At 36.1% G+C, this 26,473-nt stretch overlaps 2 protein-coding genes and 2 non-coding genes across 4 annotated transcripts; 1 reads left to right on the top strand and 3 right to left on the bottom strand.

The window, feature by feature from the left end:
• Positions 1–2,664: 2,664 nt before the first annotated feature.
• Trnac-aca (transfer RNA cysteine (anticodon ACA)) lies at positions 2,665–2,737 on the bottom strand. Its single transcript has one exon. It is a non-coding gene; the product is annotated as a tRNA-Cys (tRNA).
• Positions 2,738–2,977: 240 nt separating this feature from the next.
• Positions 2,978–3,050, bottom strand: Trnac-aca (transfer RNA cysteine (anticodon ACA)). The gene has a single exon. It is a non-coding gene; the product is annotated as a tRNA-Cys (tRNA).
• Positions 3,051–5,282: 2,232 nt separating this feature from the next.
• On the top strand, positions 5,283–17,241 carry LOC135682653 (choline/ethanolamine transporter flvcr2a). The gene is made up of 3 exons (XM_065197629.2): positions 5,283–5,392; positions 13,995–14,499; positions 15,676–17,241. The coding sequence occupies exons 1-3, from the start codon at positions 5,366–5,368 to the stop codon at positions 16,725–16,727; spliced, it is 1,584 nt and encodes a 527-aa protein (XP_065053701.2). The 5' UTR covers positions 5,283–5,365; the 3' UTR covers positions 16,728–17,241.
• Positions 17,242–18,054: 813 nt separating this feature from the next.
• LOC135682667 (cilia- and flagella-associated protein 410) lies at positions 18,055–26,431 on the bottom strand. The gene is made up of 10 exons (XM_065197651.2): positions 26,206–26,431; positions 24,341–24,359; positions 23,891–23,937; positions 23,608–23,645; positions 23,072–23,257; positions 22,307–22,407; positions 21,831–21,870; positions 21,280–21,358; positions 20,650–20,758; positions 18,055–19,076 (listed from the first exon to the last, which is right to left on the bottom strand). Exons 1-10 carry the CDS (start codon positions 26,283–26,285, stop codon positions 18,933–18,935), a joined length of 843 nt encoding a protein of 280 aa, XP_065053723.2. The 5' UTR covers positions 26,286–26,431; the 3' UTR covers positions 18,055–18,932.
• Positions 26,432–26,473: the final 42 nt, after the last annotated feature.

Genomic DNA, 26,473 nt, shown 5'->3' with positions numbered 1-26,473 from the left:
AGAGAAATTGACAATTTTTTAATTCAAACTTTGTAACACCTCCAAATGTTTTGTTCCCTGCGTTGTTCCTTCGTCCAAAAAGGTTTCCTTATTTTTAAGGCTTTTTGTGAAGAGTTTTTCCCTTTTTTTCTCACTGTTTTATCAGTTTCCCGTGATCTATAACGGAAAGAAACTTATCTCGAACATCTTTTGATACAAATACTTCGTAATTTACTTTATAAATGAGTGGTTTTAATTTAGCCAACTATTTTTGCTTCTTAAAGAAAGAAAAATTTTGGCAAAGTACTTGGATATGTTATGTTTGCTTTTTGCTCCATTTACTTTCCCATTTGATTAACTTTTCCAAAAAGAAATGCACAAAGTGACGGCAGTAACTTCCTGAGGTATAAGTTGCTCTCCTACGATAAAAAAAAATAATTTTTTACTAGATAGTTGGATAACAAAATCTCTGATTCTTAGATTGTGTCTTGAAGCATATACTTTTCTTCAGCTTACCTTGTATGGACTTTTTATTGGGCGAGTGGCCAACAAGTTGGCCTATTTGATGGCTGTATTGGCATTACAAAATCGTGAGTAATCCATGTAAACAGGTGTAACACCTTCACCTGCAAGCCATAGGTAGAATCATGTCAAGTTAGTATGTGCTTTTTAAAGCAAATAAAATTCTTCTTAACAATGATTTTCAAAGGGCGGCTAAACTACCAGGAATACACTGTTTTATATAGAATGCTGAAAAGATATATTTCCTTAATGCAATTTTAAGTGCTGTAGTTTGAAATAAATAATTCAAGCTGCTATCATCAATAAATACTAGAAACTCTGCTTAGGATGATAGGCAGTTAGTAAATATCAGCGTAACACCTAAACGTTAAAGACTCATTGCTAACAATGAGCCATTGCGCTACGCAAGCATCCCATAATGCATTTTCAGACAGTCTGGAATCAATTATGGTTAATCCGTAGAGGTTTACTGCCATTGTTCTGATTGTCGCCTGGATAATTTGCCACCCTTGCAAAGGCTCATTGTTAGCAATGAGTCTTTAATGGGAATCTTTTCTGTTCCTCCATGCATCGTGAAAGTTATGTGCATCGCCATTCTAGGATATTCAAACAAAACAACCGATTCAGCACTTATATGAGAATATGATACTGAAAATATGAACAATTTGATTAGTACTGTTTTGCTTCTTGGGGTTCTTCAAATTGCAATTGTAATTCACTAGGCAGTTATCCCACGCAGAATTAGAATTAGAAAACTCGAAGCTCTGTATCCAATGGGTAAAATTAGAACTTTTGGTATGTGAGAAGGATAGTGAGAACTATGCTTCTGTTTATATGGACCAAGTAAGGGGTTCAACCTTCTACATACGCATGAAACGTTCTTTAATACTGGGTTTCTGGACGTCCGCATATAACATCGAATAGGCGGTAGTGATGCTTTCTCTTCTTCCAATGGTTCATCTACACTGATTTCAGCGATGATTGATGAAGAGACAATTGATGTAGATATTGACTTCTTGAAGCCTTTTATAATAAAAGAATGACCTTAATAGCCACACATTTCCCTTAAAAAAAATCAAACGCAATGTTGTGAGTAAAATTTATTTTAGACGATTCATCAACGAAACTTTGGGCAATGAAGAACTCTGTGAAGCAAAGGAGCGAGCCAAAAGTTGTTTTTATCAAGTTGTGTTTGTTTGCTTTATATACTTTTGACTGCGTGTATATTATCCAACTATCCAGAACTTCGAGATGCTGACAAAATAATGAGTTTCTGCTTTCAAAATTCGCAAGTAATTATAATAATAAGAAAATTAAGAAGGAGCAGAAGAATAAAAAAGAAAAAAATAGGTATCCTAATGACCGTTAGATCGAAAAAGAAATGGTTTAATTAATGTATGTTTGCTTGCTTGCAGCTGCTTAACTGACTGTAACTATCTAAAGTAACTATAGGAATAATTCGTAACAACAAATTTTGACAATACTTACCAAGGGAAATCATCACCTTCCAATTATAACTCGCTCGTTTCCTTGTAGATACATAAACAAGACCGGTGGAACAAATTTTTGTCCCTTTTTACCTCTGTTTACACATTTCTGAAACTAAATACATTGGAATCCCGATATAACGAACTCTGAAGGGAACCAGAAAATAGTTCGTTAAATCGGGAGTTCGCTAAACTGGGAGAAAACATTTTTAGTTCTTTTCGCAGTTCACTCCTAAAAAACATGCGGTGGGCTTGTTTAGGCTATCTCCAACTTCTGTGCACATTTTACTCCAAAAAACCAAGCTGAATCCAAATATCACTAATGGTTAGTCATTGAAAATGAAGATCTTTATGCCCCTCTTACAATTTGGTACCCAGACATTGGCAAATCGGGTATCGCTTCACTTCTAGCTCGATTACTTCACATAAATCACATTCTTATTTGTTTTCTTCTGCTTCTCATCTAGGTCTCTCAATAAAACTTTGTCGTCGCTCATTGCCAATATCTCATATGCAAAAATGTATTTGCTAGTGTCAATGTATAATGTAATTCGCATTAATTTTTGATGCGATCAAACTTTTTCATCCCGTGCTCTTAACTTACCAGCCAGGGGTGGTAACGGGGAGTTTGTTATATCCGGGGTTCATTAATTAATAGAGAGTGCGGGAAAATAACCGACCCGAGCGAGGCTCGAACTCACGACCCCTGACTTTGTACGTCAAGTGCTCTACCGCTGAGCTATCGGGTCGTGCTTTCAAGCCAACACCCAAGGCCGAGTCATTCACCCGCACTGCCCCTCTCTTTTACCAGATACACAGGGGAGCCATCGCAGCTCCATCTCAAAGTGCAGAGGACCTGAAGAATGAGAGAAGACTGCCCACACCAGGAGGGCCATCGCAGCCCCAACACTGGATAGGGTTGAAGAGAAAGTTTTACAGACAACAGGATTTCGAAGATAATTAATTAATAGAGAGTGCGGGAAAATAACCGACCCGAGCGAGGCTCGAACTCACGACCCCTGACTTTGTACGTCAAGTGCTCTACCGCTGAGCTATCGGGTCGTGCTTTCAAGCCAACACCCAAGGCCGAGTCATTCACCCGCACTGCCCCTCTCTTTTACCAGATACACAGGGGAGCCATCGCAGCTCCATCTCAAAGTGCAGAGGACCTGAAGAATGAGAGAAGACGGGGTTCGTTATATCGGGATTCCACTGTATTCGCAAGGGATAATAAAATTTAAATACACCAGTTACCTATAAGAAGAGGAATTCCCCTCTGATCTTTCACTACTAGCCTAATTCAAGTCTCTTTTTAATATTTCCAAAATTATGAGATCTCCCTAATATTACGCTTTTCTTTTTCAAAAGAGGACAATTATTGCTCGCTTCCCATAATTGCCTAGTCCCCCACTTTTTGCAAACAGGAAAGATATTTTGCAAAGTCCTTTGTTATTGGTTTTCAATTTGCCCTTGGCCCCTACTTTCTAACTTACTTTCTGTACATTATACCTATTGGTTTGCTACCCTAGTCAGGATAGCCTGTGGTCTAAACCCCAAACTTAAAAGTAAAGGGTCTGTGTAACCGAGAGTCAAATCGCGTATGAGGATTGGATTGGATTTTTTTCATAATTATCACAGAGTTTTGCGATCATGAGGGAAGAATCATAAGTAATTCTGAACGGTCGTTGCGGTATGATATTGTTTAATTTTTTGGGAGAAAAGTAAGTTTGAATATGCTGCTCGATGCCGCTCAGCTATTCGATGTCGAAGAACTTCGTTGTGACACCTCATTGGTTGTGACCAGAGCATTAAAGGGGTTGTTGAGACCAATCTTACTAATGGCTTTGAAAAAAGCAAACATTTGAGTAAACTAAAGCTTCTCTTCAGAGTTTAAATTGTCAGAACATAGATCGAGAACTCTATGCTAGGAAATATATATATACCCAGTTATGGATCGAAATATGCCAATCAGAAACACGAGCACATGATTGTTGAGGTTGCCCAACCAGTGCCGCTTGCCTATAGAGAATGTTACCAATGGAGTCCTAATGTAAAAAAAAATTCTTTTTGTCTACACAATAGCGGTTTTTTCGTGCTTATGTGGATAGATTCCAAAACTACTAGATGGAACGACGATCGAGCTTTAGCAATAATCTGAAACATGTCGCCGTTATAGGTTTTTGCTCAATCTGGGTTTTCCAGTAAATGCTGCCCGATAGCGGAATCGCATGTTTCAGTTGTACTTTTAGATCTGCAAGACCGAGGTGGCTGTTCTTTTTGGGGATGAATTTTGTTTCTAATACTAGACGGAACATGCTGTTTTATTCTATCCTCCAATCTTTGGTTAGTGAGACCTACATAGCCAGAGTCACGCTGGCACGTCAATTCATATATAACGGAACTCTTTTAGGAACGCAATCCTTTTGAATGGATGGAAGGGCCTTTTTGTACTGTAAAAATGTAAACGTATTGTTTACAGTACAAAAAATATACATACAAACGTATTGTTTACAGTATCATTTACTTGTCTCTTGAGTCCTAGTCTTACCATTATATTGCACGACTATGTATTTAGATTCTAACACAATTAGTTCAGTTCGTTTTTTTTAGTTTGAAGAATACGATTTTTTGTCAAAGTATTTTGAGGATATAATATATCTTGCTGTTCTAAGAAATTTTTCGTTGTTCTTTCGTTTGATTCTGGGAATAAGTCCTTAGACCGCTGAAATTACTACAAGTGTAAATTGACGCCCCTGAATAGGAAGAACCCCCCGAGGGGTAAATCCATTTATGAAAATCCTATTGTTTTATCCGAAAATCCCCAGAAATCCTTTTGTTCTAAGCAAAATATCGTACGCTATTTGCAAGAGTGAATCGCCCCTCGGGACCCCCCCCCCCCCCTCCCGAAACTCTAATTGAAGCCTTTGCTTTACGCGCCCCTAAATAAGACCTCTTTTCCTTCAGGTAAGCCGAACCGAATGATTCTTTTTGAACCAGGACAGCTCAACCGAAGTAGCCTGTGCTAAAGACCCCTAACTTCAAGTTCGGGGTCTGGGACACAAGCTAAAGCGAAGACGACTCAGGCCACTGATCTTTTTTTGAGATCAGTGACTCAGGCATGGTGGATTCCCCTGGATCGCGCTAGTACTTAGGTCTCCATGAACCGTCATCGCTCTCCACGTTTGCAGCTGGTGCATCCTTTGGTCTTTGCTTCCTTTGTTTCTCTGTTAGCAATAATACTTGTCGATTGTTGTTGAGGTTGTTATTTGCCTTTTTATTGTTCATTGCACAGTGGGCATTCCCATAGCAAATTGAATTTTGAATGGGAAGAGTATAGACTTATAGAGTAGGAGATTACTTACATAAACTGCATTTGCATGAATGGAGGAGATAAATTCGAAAAGGTAAAGATCGTTGATATTTAGTTATTCTCATTTATGCGGCAACCATGAAACCTTAATGTTTCATAACTATTTAGGGTTTTTCGAAATAAGGAACTGACTTCTGATGCTTGCTCCTGACGGGACGTGCATGTGGAGCTTTCGAAAAGACAAGAAAAAATACAAAGCAAGGCGTTTTGCACAAATCACCACGAATAAGAGCCATAAGGCAAAGTTCAATAGATTGCACTTTGACATCATTCAAGGTCAAACGCCAGGAATATTCAGTAGATCGTGTTTGTTCTCCGGTATGAAGATCATAGATCAAAGTAGTTTACCAGGATTACGAAAATGTAAGAAAAGGAAAGTTTTATTATAAACCATTGAATTAAAACAATGTCTGAATTAACCAAACTTACAAATCACATAATTATATACTGGAATCGATATCTAAATTAACACGAAGTATGTGGGGAAAACAACTGATCGTGATCGGAAGGCTTGTGCTGCGATAGCCTGATTTACACGAGACGAATTTTTTTCGTGCGAAGCGAATTCATCGATGTAAATGCGCAGAAATATGTAGAGATTAGAGCTTAAATTAGAAAGAAGTAGAGATTAGAAAATTTTTGGCAAATTTGCATCGGAAAATTCACTTCGAAAAAACATTCGAGCTGCAAAATAAACCAATCAAAACATAATTTGAAAACAGCTTACATTTGAAAACAAAAAACTGTTCTGGTTCCTGGTGGCCTACGTCTTTCCGCATTATTTTATTAAAACACTCTCACCTACACAGCGTCTTTGAAATAGGTTGGTTAATGCTCCTTTCCTGTTCCTCGTGCACACTCAATTTAAGTAGATTCAGATCAGTTTACCATTCAGTAAAAAAATCATTCAAACATTTGAATTTCAAATTGACGAAAACTGGCTTGAAGTTTCTATCGTTCTATGTTATATGTCTGAAATAAACGAACGGCAAGAATTTCTTCAAAACGCTGAAAGTTGGCTACTTATGAGGCTGCTCAACAGCAGCAGTTTCAGTCATAAAAAAACTAAAGATCTGTTCGATGCAGATGCACTAACATTATCTCGTATGTTTGTGCAAGCTTATATGGCGATATACGAAAGTATTTGAAGACGTATTCCTGGTCATGTACACGTGAATCTCTTACCGACAGAAAAAACTCCCCCTTTTGAAGACGTCTGGAATAAATTTTTCTACCACAGTATCGTTTTTTACTATTTTGCTCGCTGTTTCAATGAAATTAACTTTAACATTTTTAGCTTTCTTATCACAGCACTCTTCGAATAGTCGCTATATTCTTTTGCATTTTTTGCAGCGAATTTGCATAAAAATTTCTGCCAGTGTAAATTTAGCTTTGATAGCGACAGAAAATTTCGCAGCCATACAAAATTTGCAATTAAATGAATAAAATTAATTTTTAATTTTTAAATATCTATGCTAATTACAAAAGAAATTTCGTTGCAGTCAAGTAAGGCTATCTTTATTTCCTTGACCTAATAGATAAATTTCTCAAAACGCTTAAATATTTAATGTTAGGGTCGTGTTCTATCATGGCTTTCTCTTTCCCTTTGAACTGGTGATAGATCACCCTGGGCCCTTATTTAGATTTAAGGCTGTTGGATTCGCACTTATTTGGACTGGGTGATCATTCTAATCCTGGGCTCTCAAACACATTTTGAGAAATGAAAATACGTTTGATTGTTTTTTCGGCATTCGAGTACCGTGGACAACAGGTTTCTCGCCTCTCACTTCTTGAGATATTTACTCACCCCTTCTAATAAAATTTATATCATGTAAAAATCTCTTTATAAATTTGGATATCCTAACAAATTTTGTAATCGCGTTATGTCGACATCATGTCTACAAAGTTGATAGATAGACTCCTACTCTTGGAAAAGCATTTGATTTTAAAAATGACGGTAAGGCAAAAATACTGGGCTATAACTCTGTGAGGGGGTGTCACACCTCCCCCCCCCCCAACTCTGCCGTTCAACAATTTCTCAGGTAGAAACTTAGGCTTCGCGAGGTAAAATTCAATTAGGAAGGAGCTATCGGACCAAAGATTTAGCAACCGTTTTTTGTTTGCGAAGCAACAAAGAGTTTGTGCAATTATACATATGAAACACTCTATATGAAATTATATATGAATAAACAGTACAGCATGCCCAGGGGCGAAACTACCGGGGGGTGTGGGGGGGGGGGGTGTGACACCCCCCCAATCCAAAAAATAGTCGATTTCGCAGGGCAATCGAAGATTTCGCAGGGCACCAAGAAGAGCTTTATTGCCACGCAGAAATGCCACCTCTGAAGTTCGTAAAGAGCCGTTTAGGAATTTTGAAATGGAAATATCGTATTTGTTATGAACCTCCCTTCCTGACACTGCATTTTAGAGAACGGAACAGGTATGTAAGGAAAAGCTCGTTATTTGCAAAGCGAAAGAATTTCTTGCCGAAAGTCATAGCCAATGGATGCAATGATTGATGCATATGTTTATGAGGGCAAGGTTGAGTCATGCAAATAAATTTAAGTTGTAAATTATTTTCATGACAAGCACGGCGTCACTGGGGGGGGGGGAATAAGGGGCTGAAGTCCCTCACTTTGGTCAAGATAGGAATTTTTTATCATTTTTTCTATTACCTTTTAACAGTGCATAAAAACATAATAAATCGTTAAGATACCAATTTTGTTTCATCTAATTGCTAACTTTTTCACGTATATTTTTATTATTTTTCTTTTATTTGCATTAAGTCAGTAAATCACTTTCTGTATCATTTTTAATTTTGGCCTTCTTGATACAAGAAACTGCACATTTCTGTTCAGGAAAAAAAATTCTCCCAATCAAAACAACATCTTCCTCTGTCATTCACAACTACGTGTAATCTGAAACGAAAGGTTGCCGTTTCTTTCCTTCCCCAACGTCTAGCACTAGAGTTTTAGCATGACATCCCCCTCCCGTTTTTTCCCAATTAACAATCATATTTTCAATAAACAATCAATTCTTTTAGCACAATAGTATTTTGCTAAATTTTTGCCTGAAAGATGCTTTTTAGCCCTTTTTACAAGGTATAATTTCAAAAATTTCTTCACGTCGGACCCAACCATGGTGGGTCCTCCTACCTCACTAAACTCGACTCTTAGCCCCACTGGGTTAAATTTCGTTCCGCTGTCTACATCATTACCCACCCCCCCATCCCCCCCCAATTAGCTGTTTATTAGCTTAATTTTGCAAACCAACATTAAATGAAGTGAATATAAAAAAACAATTTACGCTCACGTAGAGAAATAGAAATTTCATAGGCAATGAAGTTTCAAGTTTGTTTTTTTTGCTTAGAAGTTTGTCCTTGGTAAAGACCAGTGTACACTGGTAAAGCTTTCACTAGTAACTTATAGACAAACCGTTGCTACGAGGTCTGCAGGGCACCACTCAGTTTTGCAGGGCAGAAACCCTTTTCACCCCCCCCCCCAAAACTATTGGCCAAGTTACGCCCCTGAGCATGCCTGTACTGATACATGCCCCTTTCATCTGGGCACACTACTTCAACAACGAACTGGATCCCAGATCTCTGACGGCACAAGGCTGTGGGATTAAGGTGGATTTCTTCTTCACGGTATGGACGGAAAACAGTAAACGGTACAAGCATGCGCTGAAGATATTTTGACATTCAAAAACAGTACGCTTATCGTAACGCTTTCCGAAGCCCCTTGTAAATGCCAAAGATTAACCCTATTCTTCTTTCTGCTTTTCTTTATTGAGAAACTTTTCAAGAAGACCCCTCTTTTATTTTTCATAGCAACATATTCTTACTTCCCTTTGTGGGAACTTTTCTTTTTGCTTTTTTTCTTGAAATGTTTTTTAACCATATGTTCTTCTTGTATTTCTTTCTCCTTCAACGTTTCAATCTTATTTCCAAAGAACAAGCATCATAAGGCTGTTAAACGTAAGTATGCCTTCTTTCCCCTTCCTAGGGCATGTTGCATTGCACAAAATAGAAGTGAAAGGAAGGGAATTTGATAAGAAGAAACTTTCCGAACCGTTTACCGTTGTCCATTTTTCATTGTCTGTCCATACCGTGAAGTGGGAATCCACCTTTACACCATTTTTCTTAGTTTTCTGACAAGCTCAGCTTGTCTTTAATATGGTTTCAAACAAACAAACAAACATCGGGCTAGCAGTCCTCTTCGAACATGCAAAGAGAGTGTATAAAGAAGACCAACAGAAAGGTCTAGAAGAAGGAAAAGAAATTCCACAATTGTGTTGCACTGCAGCGAAGATTGCTTTACACTCCGAGGAAAGGTAAGGCATATTCAAGCTGGCAACAAACTCTACAAGCTTTTTCGTACTGCAGCCCAATCTGTTGCTACAAATAAACTGTCGTTCACTCTAATTAAAAGCGTAAAAAGATATGCCAGAAACAAGACAGACGAAGAAAAATTGAACAACCTAACTGACAATATTTAAGCTGGACGAATTTTGAAGATGAGAATCAATTAATTAGGATATCATCATTATAAAAATACCTTTAGTAAATGTTTAGAGGCGGATAGCATCTTTTCAGGCAAAAAGGCATTTCACAAAAATCAACCCCCCCCCCCAGACTTAAAGGCTTCGGGATACCCCTGCTTTTATTCTACTCTTCGACTCCCTTGGTATAGTGTAACGAAGCATGCAACAACGAAAACAAATACAAACGATAATTCAGTTTCTCTTCTTGTTCGATATTCTCTTACTTAATTTTATAACGTCTTTTGCTACCTATCCAACCTATATCTCCGCTTCAACTTCCGTCTCTTCTCTCTCGCTCACTAATCACAACAACAATACTATTCGTTCCAGTCTATCATCACTCAAATCCTCACAATAGCAAGGACAAAGGAGATCTTTTTATTCGACATGTGCTGATGGCTGAGACGTCAGCCCTGGCCAACTATTTTTGAGAGAAACACGTGAGAAAAATTGTTCCAGTAGTCATTGAAAAGCGAAAAATGCATCGGTTTGGTTGTTCCACCACGCCTTATTGCTGTTATTATCGGTAAATGCATTTCATAGTAAAATTGTAAGAAATCAAGATAAAAAAGGTCCTTATTTTATCTTGGTGAAATGCATAAACATTCGCCCAGTCTTAGCCCTAAGTTTCTTATTTGAACCTGGGTCCCATTCGCAATTGAGTGCTTATTCGAACGTGGGTGCCTATTAAAAACATTTGGTCTAAGGGCGGGTGTTTTTTCTGACTCAGATCTTGCCTTTACATTACAAGGTATACATTTTCCGGTAAATAAGGTACTTTATATTTTGATGACACATGAAGATCTAGAATATCAAGATCAAGCTCTTTTCTGATTACCATAAATCCTTGAATTGCCCCCTTCTTCAACTCAATCAAAATACTGGAAGTCAAAACTTTTAATGAGCCCTCCCCGCAAATAAGCCCTTCCTTAACATGTTAGTTTCAATACATGATTTTAGTCAATGACAATTCGCAAACTCAACAGAAAATCAAATCAAAATAAGCTAGTGTGCAAAGTAAGAGCTCAGTAGCGAAACAAATGGGGTCTAAACTGTTTCACATATAGGGTCTATGCGCACTTTTATAATTTAATTTTTTCATATATTTGTTAATTTTTGCCATTGCATTCAACCATGTTTTCTCTATAGCAGATTTGTTTCAGTTTGATTAATGTTATGATTAATTTGCTTAACTAAATCTTAAGCTTAGGATACAAATAGTGCGATAGACAACCTCACCATATTAACAACTTAAATGCTATATTGATTTTAAAAATATTGACAAATAAAGTAAAGGAAAGGAAGTACGGATAAGTCTCGAAGACTCAACAGTCTCTACTAAAGTAAAGCATGAACACTTTTGACAATAAATATGAAAAAATAAAGTTTCAAAAATTTCTTACGACACAGTTTAAGCCTTTGAAATAAGTCGGCCACAGGTTTTCCCCCGTCATGGAATGCCTTTGCACGTCACTTTTTTTCTATTCAGGAAGACATCGTACCTTTTTTTCTATCTGACAGTACATATTCCTTTATGGATGGTATGGCACGCCATTTATACATACTCATTCTTTGTACATAAAAACAAAACAATGCAATTGCTTCTCAACGAGGGGTTAAGTAGTGAAAATGTAGAAAGTTTGCTGCCTCTTGGGTGGCGCTTAACAATCTTCCACTTCCACGACCCAGCTAATGCTTTGCGAATCGTACTATCTGTGCAGAATTTTCAAATAAAATATCATATAAAGGTAATTCATAGGACAAACACTACAAAGGTAAGTTAAACCTGTTGTATTCAATTGTTGGCGATTCATTGCAATCGATTTCGCAGTCCTGTTATAGATTTGTTGGCACATTGCAAGTTTCAGAAAGGCAAAAAGGAAGGCGGTTTAAATTTCTAGTCTATTGACCGATTACTTCTAAATTCAAAATCTTCATCATCCAAGAAGTTCAGTCATCCCTTTTTCTCCTAAATCTGAATTTTCTATAATTATTTGCAGAGTGACAGCTAATTACATTATATTTTAGCGATGTATTTTGATAAATTTTTCTAAAAAAGTAAAAAATAAACAAGGTAAAGATATGTCCTGAAAGAAGTAAGAAGCTTTCAATGACGATAAAACAAAAGTAAGAAGCTTTTAATTTATTGTTAGCCTGTCGATTGCCATTTCTACATGCTTGGATTTACTTAAACTCTCCTTTTTTGTGTTGGGTAGTATTGAGTTACATGGGAACGAAGTCCATCATTACAATTGATCGACCAGGAAAACCAAGAAGAAACCACATGACATATATCATCGAGAGCCTCGTTTTAAAGCAGAGACGCTTTCAAAGATCTATCTCTTTCTTATAAGGGTGAACAGCTGGGCTAGAAAACATAAAACAGATGGGACAAAGGCAGTAGCAACTACTGATCGTGACAAAGGTCTGACAAATGGAAAGAAAATCTAAGTGCCCTTTGTTTACATACAAGTCTTTGCTTAAAATCACGTCGGCGTGGAATCAAGCTTGACAATGACAATGATTTTTTCCTCCATCTTCTCAGTCATATTGCCCTTTTCTTTGTCGTTAGTCACAGTTTGTTTTTTATTGCTTTTTGATCGCTTCAGGGGAGATGTGCTTGATCACACCTCTTGTGGTATCTTCTTTTTGAAATTGTCTTGTTAACCGTCTAGTACTTGTTGGGGAGGTGAACCAGCATTTGGCCGAGGAACTGTTAGCTTTTCAACATTTTGCATTATATGCACATTCGATGACGTTATTCTCACATCGCATAATGTATTCTGTGGTAGCAAGATAAATGTCTGATGGAAAGAAGATTTGAATGAAACGACGAAGAATGAGAAGAAGGAAACTCTGGTTTGCATGATGGCCCCCCCCCCTCACCAAAAAATAAGTAAAATACTTCTATTTTGTAAAATATGGCTGTTTTAACACTTGTTTATCAGGGCTGCCCCCCCCCCCCCCCCCCAAAAAAAAGTTGTACCTCGTTTCTTGGATCCAATTATGATAAATAATAGTTTTAATTGAATGTTTGAAGCTCCACGAGATGAATCATAGAGAAACTATCCATTTATAGCTTTGAAGGCAGCGGCTGCAAGTTTAAAGTAGAATAATGTCGCCATTGAAAGTGAACCTCGTCAAGGTGCACTTTGCAACCAGTAACAATGTATAAATATTATCATTGACTTTTAAACATCCAATTTTTTATTCTTTAATAACACCTGCAAAAGATTGATAGTTTACACGCTAAATTGGTATAACAATAACATAAACAGATAAAAATTTACTAAAACTTAATGAGTTCAAGGGTTTGTTGCAGCAGCAGAAAATGTACCGGCGGCATACTTTTGGAATTTAGAAATTTAGAAATGTCTCTCAGGTTAATCCAGATGTACCAAGGCACCTTAGAGGCAGGTTTACAGACTTCGCTCTTTAAAGAAAATAGATGATCTTTGATAAGTGGCTGGTACTTATCATGCTTTCCTAAAGAGTTGAGGTTCATGTAAAGCTCATACCTCACGGTAAAGTCAAGAATGTAAATCACGTTATCATAAGGATATGAGATAAGATCTATTCTCAGATTATCTCCCGTAATGCTACAGGGAAAACTAAAGCAACAGTAAACCAGGAGGTCCCATGGTAGACTTAAGCCTTGGCAAAACGACTAAACATTTCACTTAACATTTCACTCAACTTTTGTGTCACGTTCGGCTTTTTGGGTCACGTAGAGACAGGAAAACCTACGAAAACAGACGAAAACCTTTGGATTTCCACAGCTAGTGCGCTTGCGCGATCACAACAAATGTTTAATTAGTGGCAAAATGATTAAACATTTGCTAAACAACACTAAACAACGCTAAACATTTTTGACCAGGATCAAACTTTGCTCAACAGCACTCAACACGACTAAACAACACTAAACAGGGTGGCAAAACGACTAAACATTTCACTAAACTTTTGACTAAACAAATTTTAGCATAGTGTTGTGTGTCTATGTGTTGTGGCATTCTTTTAGATAGGAACTTAGGAGAAAGAAAGGGCAATTTGAACTGATTTTCCCATATATGTTTTCTTTTTTACACTATTCATAGTTCAAGAAAGAAGCAGATCATCGGAAATATAGATGCAAAATGGTGGAGGCTTCTCGGATAGAGAATATACCATTAGAAACTTTCTGGGATGAACGAAACACGAAACAAGGCAACGAGCAGGAAACCTGCGGAGGTGAAAATGAGGTTGAAGGAATCAACGATTCGGAGGAGAAAAATGACTTTGTACCGAAACTTTACACAAGAAGATGGCTCATTTTGGCAGGGTATTGTCTGCTTGCAATGTCCAATTTGTCAGCATGGTTTGCGTTTTCATCAATCAGTAACATAATCAGGAAATACTACAAAATCAATTTGGTCACTGTAAACTGGCTGGCGATGACGTTTTCGATTCTGCCACTGCTCCTGATGTTTCCATCGAATAAGCTTTTGGAAAGACAAGGCCTTGGGTTCACCATAGTAGTAGCAAGCTTCTTTAATGCGGCTGGATGCTGCGTTAGATACATTGGCTATTCGACTTCAAATGGTTATAATTTTTTGCTGATTGGTAAGTGGAATAAAAATTCACAGCGATGAAACATTACAAATTTTCAAGTCAGACTTCACATCACACAGCTCGAACAACAAACATACCAAATTCCAAACAATAAAAAATTTTGAAAATTTCCTAAAATTGAAATCTTCTATATGTTTGATAAGATTTTGTACTGAAAGTTTTTTAGTATGAAGTTTCTTAAATTTGTGGCTATCAAAGAATTAGAGCAGTGTTGTAGTTAATTAAAATAAGATTTTGATGTTCAAGGGCAGCCTAAAAACAGCAGACATTTGATATTTTATCAACAAAGAACCACTAATTTAACTTTAGTCGATGGCATCATGGTTAGCTTCAGATTAAAAAAGGCGAACCTTGTCTTGTGGTAGGACAGATAGGGATTTTCTGATTGTTGCAGCGCATATACTAACATGAAAGCAATTACCAACCAAACAAAGAAGTAAGAGTGCTTGACCAAAAAAAATTTTATCTTTTTTGGTCCTGAATTTTCGATTCTAAATGTTTTGTTGCTTTTCTAATCAGCAAGCTATCTTATCTGATTGTTATGGAAAATAGACAGCGAAATCTCATTTTGGTAAATTACAAAAATACCCTAGAGTGATGCTTGTTACATAAGTGTCTCAGATGAATAATAATGAACAGTTCCTATCTCAGACCTATTTTACGATACAATTTGCGATTTACAGCTTAGAACTCTGCTTCACCCATAATTAAAACAACAAATCCAGGTCCAATCAATTTTAGGACCGGCTAGTTAATAATCAATTCACAGTATATGAAAATTAAGATTTTAAGTAAGTTTGTAATTTCAGCTTATCTGCATCGAGACACCTGATGCGAGAGCAATGCTAATGGTGCACAGAGCAATTGTTGACAATTTACCATTATCTCATTGGTCAGAACTAGAGAAGGTGCCTGCCAATATAACCAATAAAAGACTTGCAGCTCATGCTTATATCAATTAAGAAAATCATATCTCGCATTAGTCGCAAACTGGCTGTTTGCAGCCAATTTGACCTACTGGAAGCCTCTGAATTTAATACAATTTGAAATACTATGGAAGCAGCAATACAGAGATTGCTCTCCCCTTTTTTATCCTAAAACTCTCACGACCTTAAGCCTCAAAAACTAATGATCTGATGCATATAACTTAATTTTCTTTCACTACAGGTAGCATCTTGTGTGCAGTTTCAACTTCATCCTACTTTCTGCCTTCAAAAATCGCGGCTGTATGGTTTGGGGAAAAAGAAAAGGCGACTGCAACATCCATAGCGGTGTCTTTTGGTCTCGCTGGCATTTCTCTTGGTTACTTTCTGCCAACATCAATTGTAAAAAACCGACCGACAGTAGCAGGGATAGGCAGGGATCTTGGCAATTACTTATTGGCAACAGCAGTTCAAGCCTGTCTAACATTTATTTTAATAGTCATGACTGCAAAAGACAACCCCAAAACTCCACCAACTTACCACGAATTGTTAAAATATAAAATGACAGAAAAAGCAAAGAAAGACAGTCTTGCAAGAAAAAGGATTGAAACAGTGGTGCTAGAGAAAAAGGAACCTTGTGGAGAAGGAACTTCTTTTATTAGATCGCCATCTACTACAATATTCAACAACAAAACAAGAAAAGGTCACAATGGCTATAAAGCGCTATTAAAAAATATAAAATTTCACAAAATTTTGCATCTGCACGGTATCATATTCGGTTTGGAGTCCTTATTTCTCATGACCTTGAACGAAATGCTGATCCCTCGATTTCCTGGTTACGAATTCAAGATAGGTTTGATGGGCTCCATTGGTCCAATTTTTAGCTTGCTTAGCAGTTTTTTGATTGGTGTACTAATAGACCGAACACATGCTTTTAAGCGTATATCGATCGCAACGACTGCATTAACGTCTTTGTTAGCTGGAGTATTGACCTTATGTTATTACTTAAAGTTTTCTTTCTACACTTTATTTTTTACTTACATTGCTATTTCCGTCGTCTCTTCGACGTACTACACGACTGCGTTTCATCATTGCGCTGTGCTGACATACCCAATATCGGAAGCACGATCTGGCGTTCTTCTCATATGGGTGGCTCAGCTTTACAATATAATTTTTGCAAGAATAGCTAGTTTTATATTATTTCGTATCAGTGCTCAGGTACTGCTCATTACAACCTTGTGTCTTTATTCTTTGACTTTTTTCATTTCGTTAATATTAGATGACAAACAGCGATGAAAATTTGCACTACCGTGTATATGTTTTAAAGTGTTACTCAATAAAACTTAGACAATGTGGATCTTTTGTACTCAATACAAGTTTCAATCTTCACAAAGACAAGATTATGAAATGCCGGCTTATTTTTCATTTTAGTCCCCACAAAGATGAGGTCTAGTTTTTTGGTACCACAGAATTGTGCGAGCTTCTTTCAAATTTCAAATGCAATGATTATTAATCTCAATTAGCATGAAGGTATCATTTGTAAAATTCAGATAACATGATCTAACTTTCAAATGAAATTTTCCTACCAAACACATCCAACGATGCTAAAGAGACACATCTACTCGACCACATCTTGAAACAAACCAGACAAACGACTCAACTGGCAAAACCTTAGTGTCAATTTCAGACATTTAAGAATATGGTTTGTATGACAGAAAAACCTTCAATGTCTGAGATATTTCTATGATCTAAAAAAATCCTTTCATGAAGCTTGTAATTTGGAGCGAGAGCAGATGGCGATAAGTTGAAAAAAGAAAAAAGACGAGCACATAAAGGCACAGAAGAATCACGTTTCTTAAGGTATATTCAGATGGTCTTATACTAGGTTTCGTCTAAAATGAGGATTTTAACAATGAACTGTTTTTTATAGTGGTGCCTTTCTAAAAAGGTTCATATGACAATGCAATTTAGAATAAAAACCTTCTCAGGGCAAGATAAGATCTTATAAAGGAGTGGTTTTCCAAAGAAAGACAGCCCAAAGGGTTTTAACACTTAGCTACTACTTTACGGGAATTCACTGTAGGGGAAATATTTTTGGACTGGTGTAAACTCCTTTGTGTTAGTAACCTGAGCAGAGAAATTTTAAATATCGATTTAGATATTTGCATTAGCATACATCTTATCATTTTTACATAAACGTCAGTTTCTAGGCAACTATCGATAAGGGATCCGCTATTTAATTTTACCTCTTGCATCTCTTAAAGGTTGCAACAACATTCAAAATATAAGAGATAAGAGTAGTTTGTCGCGAATACAGTAATGTAAAGAGCAGCCGAATTCTACGATGCACCTGGCTATGCAAAACAACTATATTGGAAATATGAAGCATACATGCTAAAGAGCACACCCGAAGGACATTTGTCCATCAGTCTTGTAGAAACAAATTACTTGCTTTCCATTGCTTTCCAGACTCCTTAATTGCGTCATTGCTTTCCAGACTCCTTAATTAAAAACCCTTCACTTTATTTTGAATCACTTATTAACAACTGCTTTCATCGTATAATTTACATTTAATAATCAATACTATAGATACATGATACCAGAAACAAAGACGGGCTCGAAGTTACACCACTGAATTGTTTTACTTAAGAAAGAGGTTTAATATTTTATCAAATTAAAAATTTAGGATACTTAAAATCATAGCTCTTCACAATTCTTTTACAACATGGGTTATTTTAAATGAAAATTATATACAACAGTTAATGAAAATTTAAAGACCCTATAAAATATTATTATAGAGGACAGGTTGAACTATTAACACACACGACAACAGAGTTGAGCTTGCTGAAATGGCCGTTAGTAAAGCTGATAAGCAAAATACAATAACTTAAAGAACATAAGTATTATACACAAAGATTTTGTGCTATCTAAAATTTTGTAGTACGAAAGAGAATTGCTTATGACAGATTACAATTTCTTACTTCTTATAATTAGCGGTACGTAGCAAAGACGGGCAGGACTTCCACGTTCTTAGAAAAAGTACCAAAGCTACAGTACCACGCATTTAGTTGCCGGCAGAACTACCAGTTTCAGATTGAGGGTCTAGCTGAAATTAGGACTTGGGATGAAAACGAGGCGCATTCAGAAGCTCTGATTGGTACGCGAGAAAACTAGAAAATGCGATGACGCCGTGCTTGATTTCCGCATGTCACTGCCACCACATTGTCTTTACACTCCTACCGTTCAAGAACCAGCACTCTTTGAAAGGTTCAGGCTGTCAATTCAACAGCTATGGGAAAGAGGCTCGTCTCTGCATAGTACCATCTGCTGCCTCCACAGAGGAATCCGGCAATGCCAAACATAACAAATTTTGCATACCCTGGCAACCGAGAAATTCTCCGAGTAACATCGAGCGTCGTTAAATAAAAACTAAATGAAGCACATTTCAAAACAATTTGTCTTTAAGTGTTGATATTTAAAAAGGGTCATACAACTCACAACCTAGTTGAGCAGAGCTTCTTTTTCTTCCGGTGAATCCATTGAATGTAAAAGCTCTTCAGCGTGATTTACAACCTCTTGCAATTCGCCAGCGCTAAGTTCTTCAAGTAACATTTTGACAGCAGATAGAACTCTTGAGCTTTTATTCTACGAATTAAACCGAGGATAGTCTAAGAGTTTTAAAGAAAAGTCTGTTTTATTCAACCAGAATAAGTAGAAACGTGTTGATTCCTTAAAAGATCGGATACGAAGAACCACTAATATAAAAATACGAGCATTGAATCTTCAAAAGGAGGCGGATTTGATACGACAGCCAAAAAGAGAAAAAAAAATGAAGTATATCAAACACTAAGCATCATATAGGTTACTAACGATTAAAACAAGTAATCAAAGAAATAAAATAATGCTAATAAAATAAATACAATATTTAGAGTAAGAAACTTTAACAACTAATATTCCGGCATCTTGAAACTTTGACGCTACAAGAGGACAGTGTTTTAATAAATGGTTTTTCTAAGCAAAATCCAAATAAATTGAAATGTTTACTCGGTTAAATAAATGGGAAAAATTTTTTTGCGGTACAGAATTTGAAAATGGCTTTGAAAAAAGCAAACATTTTACAACATACTTAAAGCTTTTTCGTCTGACACTCCTCAGAGCATAAAACGTCAGAATAGGTTCCGAAAAAACACGATGGAAAAATATATACCCAGTTGTGGATCGAAATAGGCCAATCAGAAAAACGCAAGCACAAGACCGGTATAGTTGACCAATCAGTGCCGCGAGCCTAAAGAAAAATTACCAATGGAGTCCAAGAGAGAAAACGAACTCCTTTTGTCTACACAATGGCGGCTTTTTCGTTTTTATGTAGATTGACTCCAAAACTGCTAGATGGAAGGACGACCGGGCTCTGCCAATTATCCGAAACATGTCGTCATTATAGAGTTTTGCACAATCTGGGTTGTCTAAAAGATGTTGACTAATGGCAGAATCACTTGTTTTAACAGTGTTTCTAGACCTACAAGATCGAGGAGGCTGTTCTCTTTGAGGGGCAGTTTTGTTTCGTATGTTGGAAGGAACATGCTGTTTTATCCTATCCCCCAATCTTTGGGTTGTGCGCCCTACGTAGCCAGAATCACACTGGCACGTAAATTCATAAATGACGGAACTTTTTTGTTTGGTAGGGACGCAATGGGAATAGGATAATGGGAATGGGAATGGGAATGGCAATGGGAATGGGAATAAGATAAACAAGTGGATCAAAATAATTTCCTTGAAGATATACATGGAACATTGTAGCATCAACAAAACGTACAAGGTGAGAAACAGATGGTTTGTTTGTTTTGTTTACACAGGAATGCTTCAGCAATTATAGACAGCGAAGACTGATGCTAACTGACAAAGACAACTGTAAAATGAATGTACTCTTTTCTTTACTTTGAGTTTAATCCAATGGAAATCTTCAACCATGCTCTGTTTCATGAGCAGGGAATTTCATAATTAGCAGGTTATGGGAAAGAGCAGTTTAAGCTTAGCCAAAAGCTTATGACTAGCTTCGGTTAGTTCCAGAGCGTATTTTCGAAAAAAGAAAGCTGCCACGCTACAAAATTTATGCATTTTTACCATTCCGACCAAAATTAGTATCCCCCTGTAGAAAAAGCGTCATTGTGCAAAATAACATAATTGCTACCAAAAATAAAAATGTTCAAAGAATAATTACAGGAGATTGCGCTGTCGTTGATCCTGTTAACTTCACATCAGGCTTGGTGTGTTGTGTGCTATCATACTCGATACCAAGGGGCTTTAAACCAAGTTTTGCTCGTTTTTCACTGTTAAGAAGAGAACATACAACATTCAGAATGACCAATATCAACAAATCAAACCTGATAATCACGATAAAGTTTCTATCAATAAAAGTAGCATGCACTTAATAACATTGAGACCTTCAACTCAACTCTTTAAAAGAAACCCCAATCATTTCCGTGAACAAATTCTAACACAAAATCGTGAACAAAATCGCCAGAGGTGCATTAGCAAAATTAACAGTTAAAACGAATTGAATGGATGTCTATGTTATGAAGTGCTATGGCTGTCTTAAGTCTATAAATTTCATGGTGCCGGGAAGCGTTCTTTTGAAAAATTAACCATCTCTGGTAAAAAAGACTGATATCCTCACTTCCTCCTAAAAATAATTTTGGTGCTAGAGATAAATATTATAACTATCTGACAGGAATCAACTGGGAAACAGCGAAGCTCTTAAAATTGAATAAAGCAACATTGTTCAAGAGTGAAGTGGGCGATCTATTGCCATTATGCAAAACGTACAAATACATTTGGCATGGATACTTACTTTATAGTTACAAGGTCGACTTTTCTACTGCTAGATACTGTATCATCTATCTTGCCTGAAATGCTTCCATCAAACGTACCTACAGAAACATTGACCATAAACACTTTACAACATAAGGTAGATAGATATAGGTAACTCTTCAGATATTTAAGTTTATATAGAAACAATAAGGAATGTTTTTTTCTGGCTGGGTCCAAAACTATTGAAAGCTTTATTCTTTAAAGTTCAAAAGATCAATGTTTTTAGTCAATGCTGCCAGTCTAAAAAACTGTTTTTGGGAACAGATGTCCATTCATCAATACAAAAATTGGCAAAAGTTCATACCAAATTTCTGTTGATAATGTCATGCTTCTATTTCTTAAGCAAGTCAAGTGAGAGGCCTATACGACAGAGAATAAAATTCTGCATATCCAAGGAGCCTTAACCCATAATCATACAAAAACTAATAATAGTCGAAAAATTCATCAAAGTTAAGCAAGTGTTTTTACAAATGATCTTATAAAAGTAAAAATTCAACCAAATTCAAAATGGGGGCAGATAACATCACTTACTTGTTTTCAAAAATCTAGCAAGATCATCTTCTTGCAGTGTCTGTAACGAAATTGGTTGTTAAAGTTCTTGCTAGTAAACAACAAAACATTTTTAGCAAAAAATGAACTCAAATTCATAACAGAATTCAAAACCTTGCCTTCCCCTGTAGTTAAGATGCTAATAAGGTCACAATGAATGTTATCTTGCTTAACCAAACCAACTGCAAATCTCAAAGACACAGCACTAAACCATACAAAAAACAGCTCAAAAATGGGAAAAAAATTTGAAGGACATTTGATGAACAATTACACTCAGAAATCTTTTAATCACAAAAGAACATACATTAAGCAAAGTTTCAGAAAAGACTTTCTGATCAAATTTTTTTTAAAGAATTAACAATTGTGCAAACTTTTATGGGTATTTTAAGACTCACTTATTCATAAAAGAAACAGTAGTAAGAACTTACGTCAACAAGTTCATGTAAAGTAAAGCTTACCACGGATAGATCTATTCCACTAAAATCAGGTAAGTCAGATGGACAAACTTCAAGCTCTTCACCTTCCTTTTCAGCAAGATCTCTCTCATTTTCGTCTATTTCTAGAGAATAAAGCAAACTAGAAATATACAGAAAAATGCAGCATGAAAATTGTTAAGCTCCTTACAATAAATTAGTTATAATGGGAGTTGAAAAAGGCAGTACATTAGACTTCAAATTTGACACCGGATATTAAAAAATTATAGCTTATAACAGCCCCCTTCCTTCCTCAGATACTCAGGCCATAACATATGCATGTACAGCCTTTTTACCCCTTGCAGTATTCCAGCAACAAAAACAGTCAGCATTACTGCATATCTTTATCTTTCTTTCCTGTTCTTTTTACAAAATATGTGTATCAGAGTGGGTTATTTGGCCACACAGTACAGCTGACTGGGGTTCTTTTTATGATGTCTTTTGTGGATAGCCAAGGTTTTCTTCCACTTTATGGTCTTAGAATCCTATCTGAAAGCAGCTTCAAAGAATATCTTTAAACAAAACTGGAAGATGTCTAATTCATCTGTTTATCTAAAAATGAAGGATGCCGGCATTTTCCTTGACTTAATGGAGGATTAATTACACAATAAACTTGATGAAAATAATATACAAAATGGGTAAATTTACAAAATAGCAGTTATCAAAGTCCAGCAAGACAATCACATTTTACTAAATTTTGCAAAGGGTTGTATGTACACCTTAAGAAAAAATAAATGATTGATCTTTTACCTTGATTGTCTAGTTTTGTAAGGTTGGGTATATTTCTGATAACTGTAGATCTATAACATTTTACATCAGTGCATGGATTTTCTGATAGCCATAAAACTTTCAGCTGAGGCAGGTGTTTTAAATATATTAGCTCACTGATGTCAGATAAATTATTCTTGCGAAGATATATTTCTTTTAGTTTTGGACCTGAAATAAATAAGAGGTTTAACGATTGCGTGTTACAATGAATTGGCTAAAGAAATGTTTACCAGTGTCTGAACATCTTCAGCTTTAAAAAGCAACCAACTTACAAACCCTGAAATGTTTGTAGAACTATATAATGTAAATATTATGTAAAAAAGTAAAAAGCAATGAAAGCAGAATTGGGTACACCCAAACCACTAAGGATTAATCAAAAAAATAACCAATATTGCAGTCATTTTATAAACAAGAAGTTGAAGAGCATGACAATTCCAGCTGCTTTGCTGCAAAATCCTTAATCAATTCAACTTCTTATGAGTTGAAAAGAAAATGTACAATAATGATAAATGTCTCACAATATTTCAAGTCATTCAAGGTTGAAATTTGATTGACGCTAAAAAGAAAAGAAAACTTTCATCAATAAAAATGTGATTTTCTAATAGCAAGTTAACTCTCTAAGCAGAAAATTTTCATCCTAATAGCAGATAAATTTCAACATTTCATTGTTATTTAGAAAAAGATAACAATCACTAGAAATAACAGCAAGTTTTAAGCTGTCCACAATTAGATAGGAATGGAAAATTTCAAGCTTAAGATAATGCTAAGAATATTAAACATATAATAAATGAAGCCCTTTACCTTAGACTTAAAACTTCAAGATTTGGTAATTGTCGAAGGATTGATACCTACAATCAAAGCCATTCATCATGAACATAAGATGTGTAATAGAATAATAATATGTTTTTTATCATTGATGTAGAACCAGTCATAAAAACAATGTGAAAAGAAGACTGCATATATGCATATATGTTCACTGAAAAGAAATTGAGAATAATAATATTGAAGCCTTTGTCTTGCTTCATCCGTGTAACAATGGACAACTTATCTTTATATTTTTGAATAATCAAATATAAAATTGAACAAATTTATACAGCTTTAATAAATTAGAATTTCTATAAAAATCTAAATTTTTGAAATACATAATAAAAATGTGGCTATCTGCATTGGTTAGAGGAGACATGAAGTTTAAAATTTGATGATACATTTATAATTGTTTCTTGTCTGCTTTGTTTAAAAACTTGGACTTACATCATCAAGGTCACTCCCCCTGTAAACGAAAAAAAAACTGGCTACAAATGCAGTCCTTAAATATTTTAATGACAGAAATGAAAGGTTACAGAATAAAATTTAACAAAATTATAAACAGAAAAAATACAAGACTAGACTAAATTTATGTGTAAGTGTGTCTAAATGAAAGGTGTTAAGGCAAGAAGAGCTTTTTTTGCCATAATTTTGTACCAGGTGTACCAACCCAAATCATATATGGGCTTCTTTCAAAACGCCCTAGGCTTACTTGTAAGTAAGTCATAGCTAGACCTCAAAGGAGGAGTAATGACACATCAATGATAGGGAGCTAATTTTATGGAAATCACTTGTGTTTTTAAATGGAGAATAGAAGCAGGTCCAATGCAAAACAATTGCCAACCAAAAGTCAAATTATTTAGAACAGATGAAGCAATGTATTCTTATGGAATTCCGTACATGGCCATACAAGCTGAAAACTTAGTTCCTTATATACCTCTCCATCAATTAATCTCTAGATCTTGGAGGACAATTTGGATCATGTTTTCAATGTTCTTCATATGAAGGTAAACATTTGCAATGATGTTCAAATCTAGACTGTTGCAGCCATGGCAACAATTTATTTTGCTTGGCAATAAATTTTGATAAAAGTTGGTCTATGTTGTAGTGCATTATCTTGCTTGAGGATGAATGGCTTATAGCTTCAACACTTGGAAAAAGTTTATCTTGAAGCAAGGAGACATGTTCTCAGAGTCAAGTCATTGGTGACAAATAATTAGCCGCCAAACACCCTGAGGCCAAATTCATCAACAGAACATTAGGGGAATTGCATCATTGAAAGCAGCTTGGTAAAACAATTGGTTGTGCATCTCTTCCATTGAACGTTAAACTTTGAACATTTTACAGTTTATGTTGTTAAGTCCAGATCTGCATTCATCGGAAAAAACAACATTGTCTCATTCCCACAGAGTCCAGTCTCAAGGAACTTGGACGAGCTGATCTGGACTTTTGTGCCTCCGTGATTTTGATGAAACAAATTGTTTCAACTCTATCAGGAAACTTATTATCTTAGATTTTTGTAAAACCCTTCTTATAATTTGTCTCCCAAGCATTTTAAGCTGCCAAACTTTGCTCAAGTTTTGTATCGTTTAGTGGCCCAAACTTAACTGCCTTGCAGTGTGACAGTGAGATTTTCAAACTTTTCCGATCAAAATTTGCTATAAAATGGGCAACCTTAAAGGCATCTGACGCAGGTAAAAGTGGCTTACAGCCACTCGACCACGAGCAGTTGACCAATCTAATTGCGCACAGAGAAAAACACATGAACAAGTTCCGCCTTTCTGCAAATCGGTAAAATCCTAGAGCAGCGCGCAGTGGTTTCATGTGTGCTGTTTTCAATTCCTTTCCTGTGGGCATGCTCTCATCAATTTGGCCTAAGTTATTTTTCGCTGTACTTATGCATGTCAAATGCTTTTAAAAAAGCTAATACCTTCCTATACATAAATATCATCATTTAAAATATTTATGATAGGTCAACCACCAGGCCGAACCAATCTTTAAAATTGCAATGCAAATAGCGTTTTTACAGTTGAAGTGCCTCTAGTTTTTATCCATAATTTTCCGTAACGCCTCTACTTTTTTGTGTTAACCTTGTCAATTTGCAAGGTCTGAAGTGGGGATGTATTTGCACTGCTTGAATTTTAATAGACCTGAAAACAAGTTTCTTGTATTGCGGGCTTCTTTGTTCAAAATAATATGCTTCAAATCTTAATACTTGCATCGAAATATTGAAATAGGGTATTTTTTTACAATTTCTAAAGCAATGTTCATTATTATTTGCGTAAGTGTCAAATGAGGCAATACTCTCTTACCAGCAGTTTAGATTCTTCACACTCCTCAGTGAAGAGGCTCTAGAACTCGTAAGAACTTTTTCCTCGGTTAACTTGACCATTTTTGCAATCTAACCACGAATTTTGGTACCCAACTTCCCGCCCAAATTACAGTTAACTCTTAAAAACAGTAGGAATGTTTGCCTCTGCTTGGCCTCGAGGTTAAGATATGGTTTGCCAGAGATACCAGAGGGGATTCCTTGCATATCCACGTGTATGAGCTTCTTAAACCACCTGTAAATCTTTCAAA

Source organism: Rhopilema esculentum, chromosome 16, assembly GCF_057945365.1.
Source record: "Rhopilema esculentum isolate cy_ngs chromosome 16, ASM5794536v1, whole genome shotgun sequence".
NCBI classification, from domain to species: domain Eukaryota; kingdom Metazoa; phylum Cnidaria; class Scyphozoa; order Rhizostomeae; family Rhizostomatidae; genus Rhopilema; species Rhopilema esculentum.
Note: the sequence above shows the minus strand (reverse complement) of the source record. Positions and strands in the feature narration are given on the sequence as shown.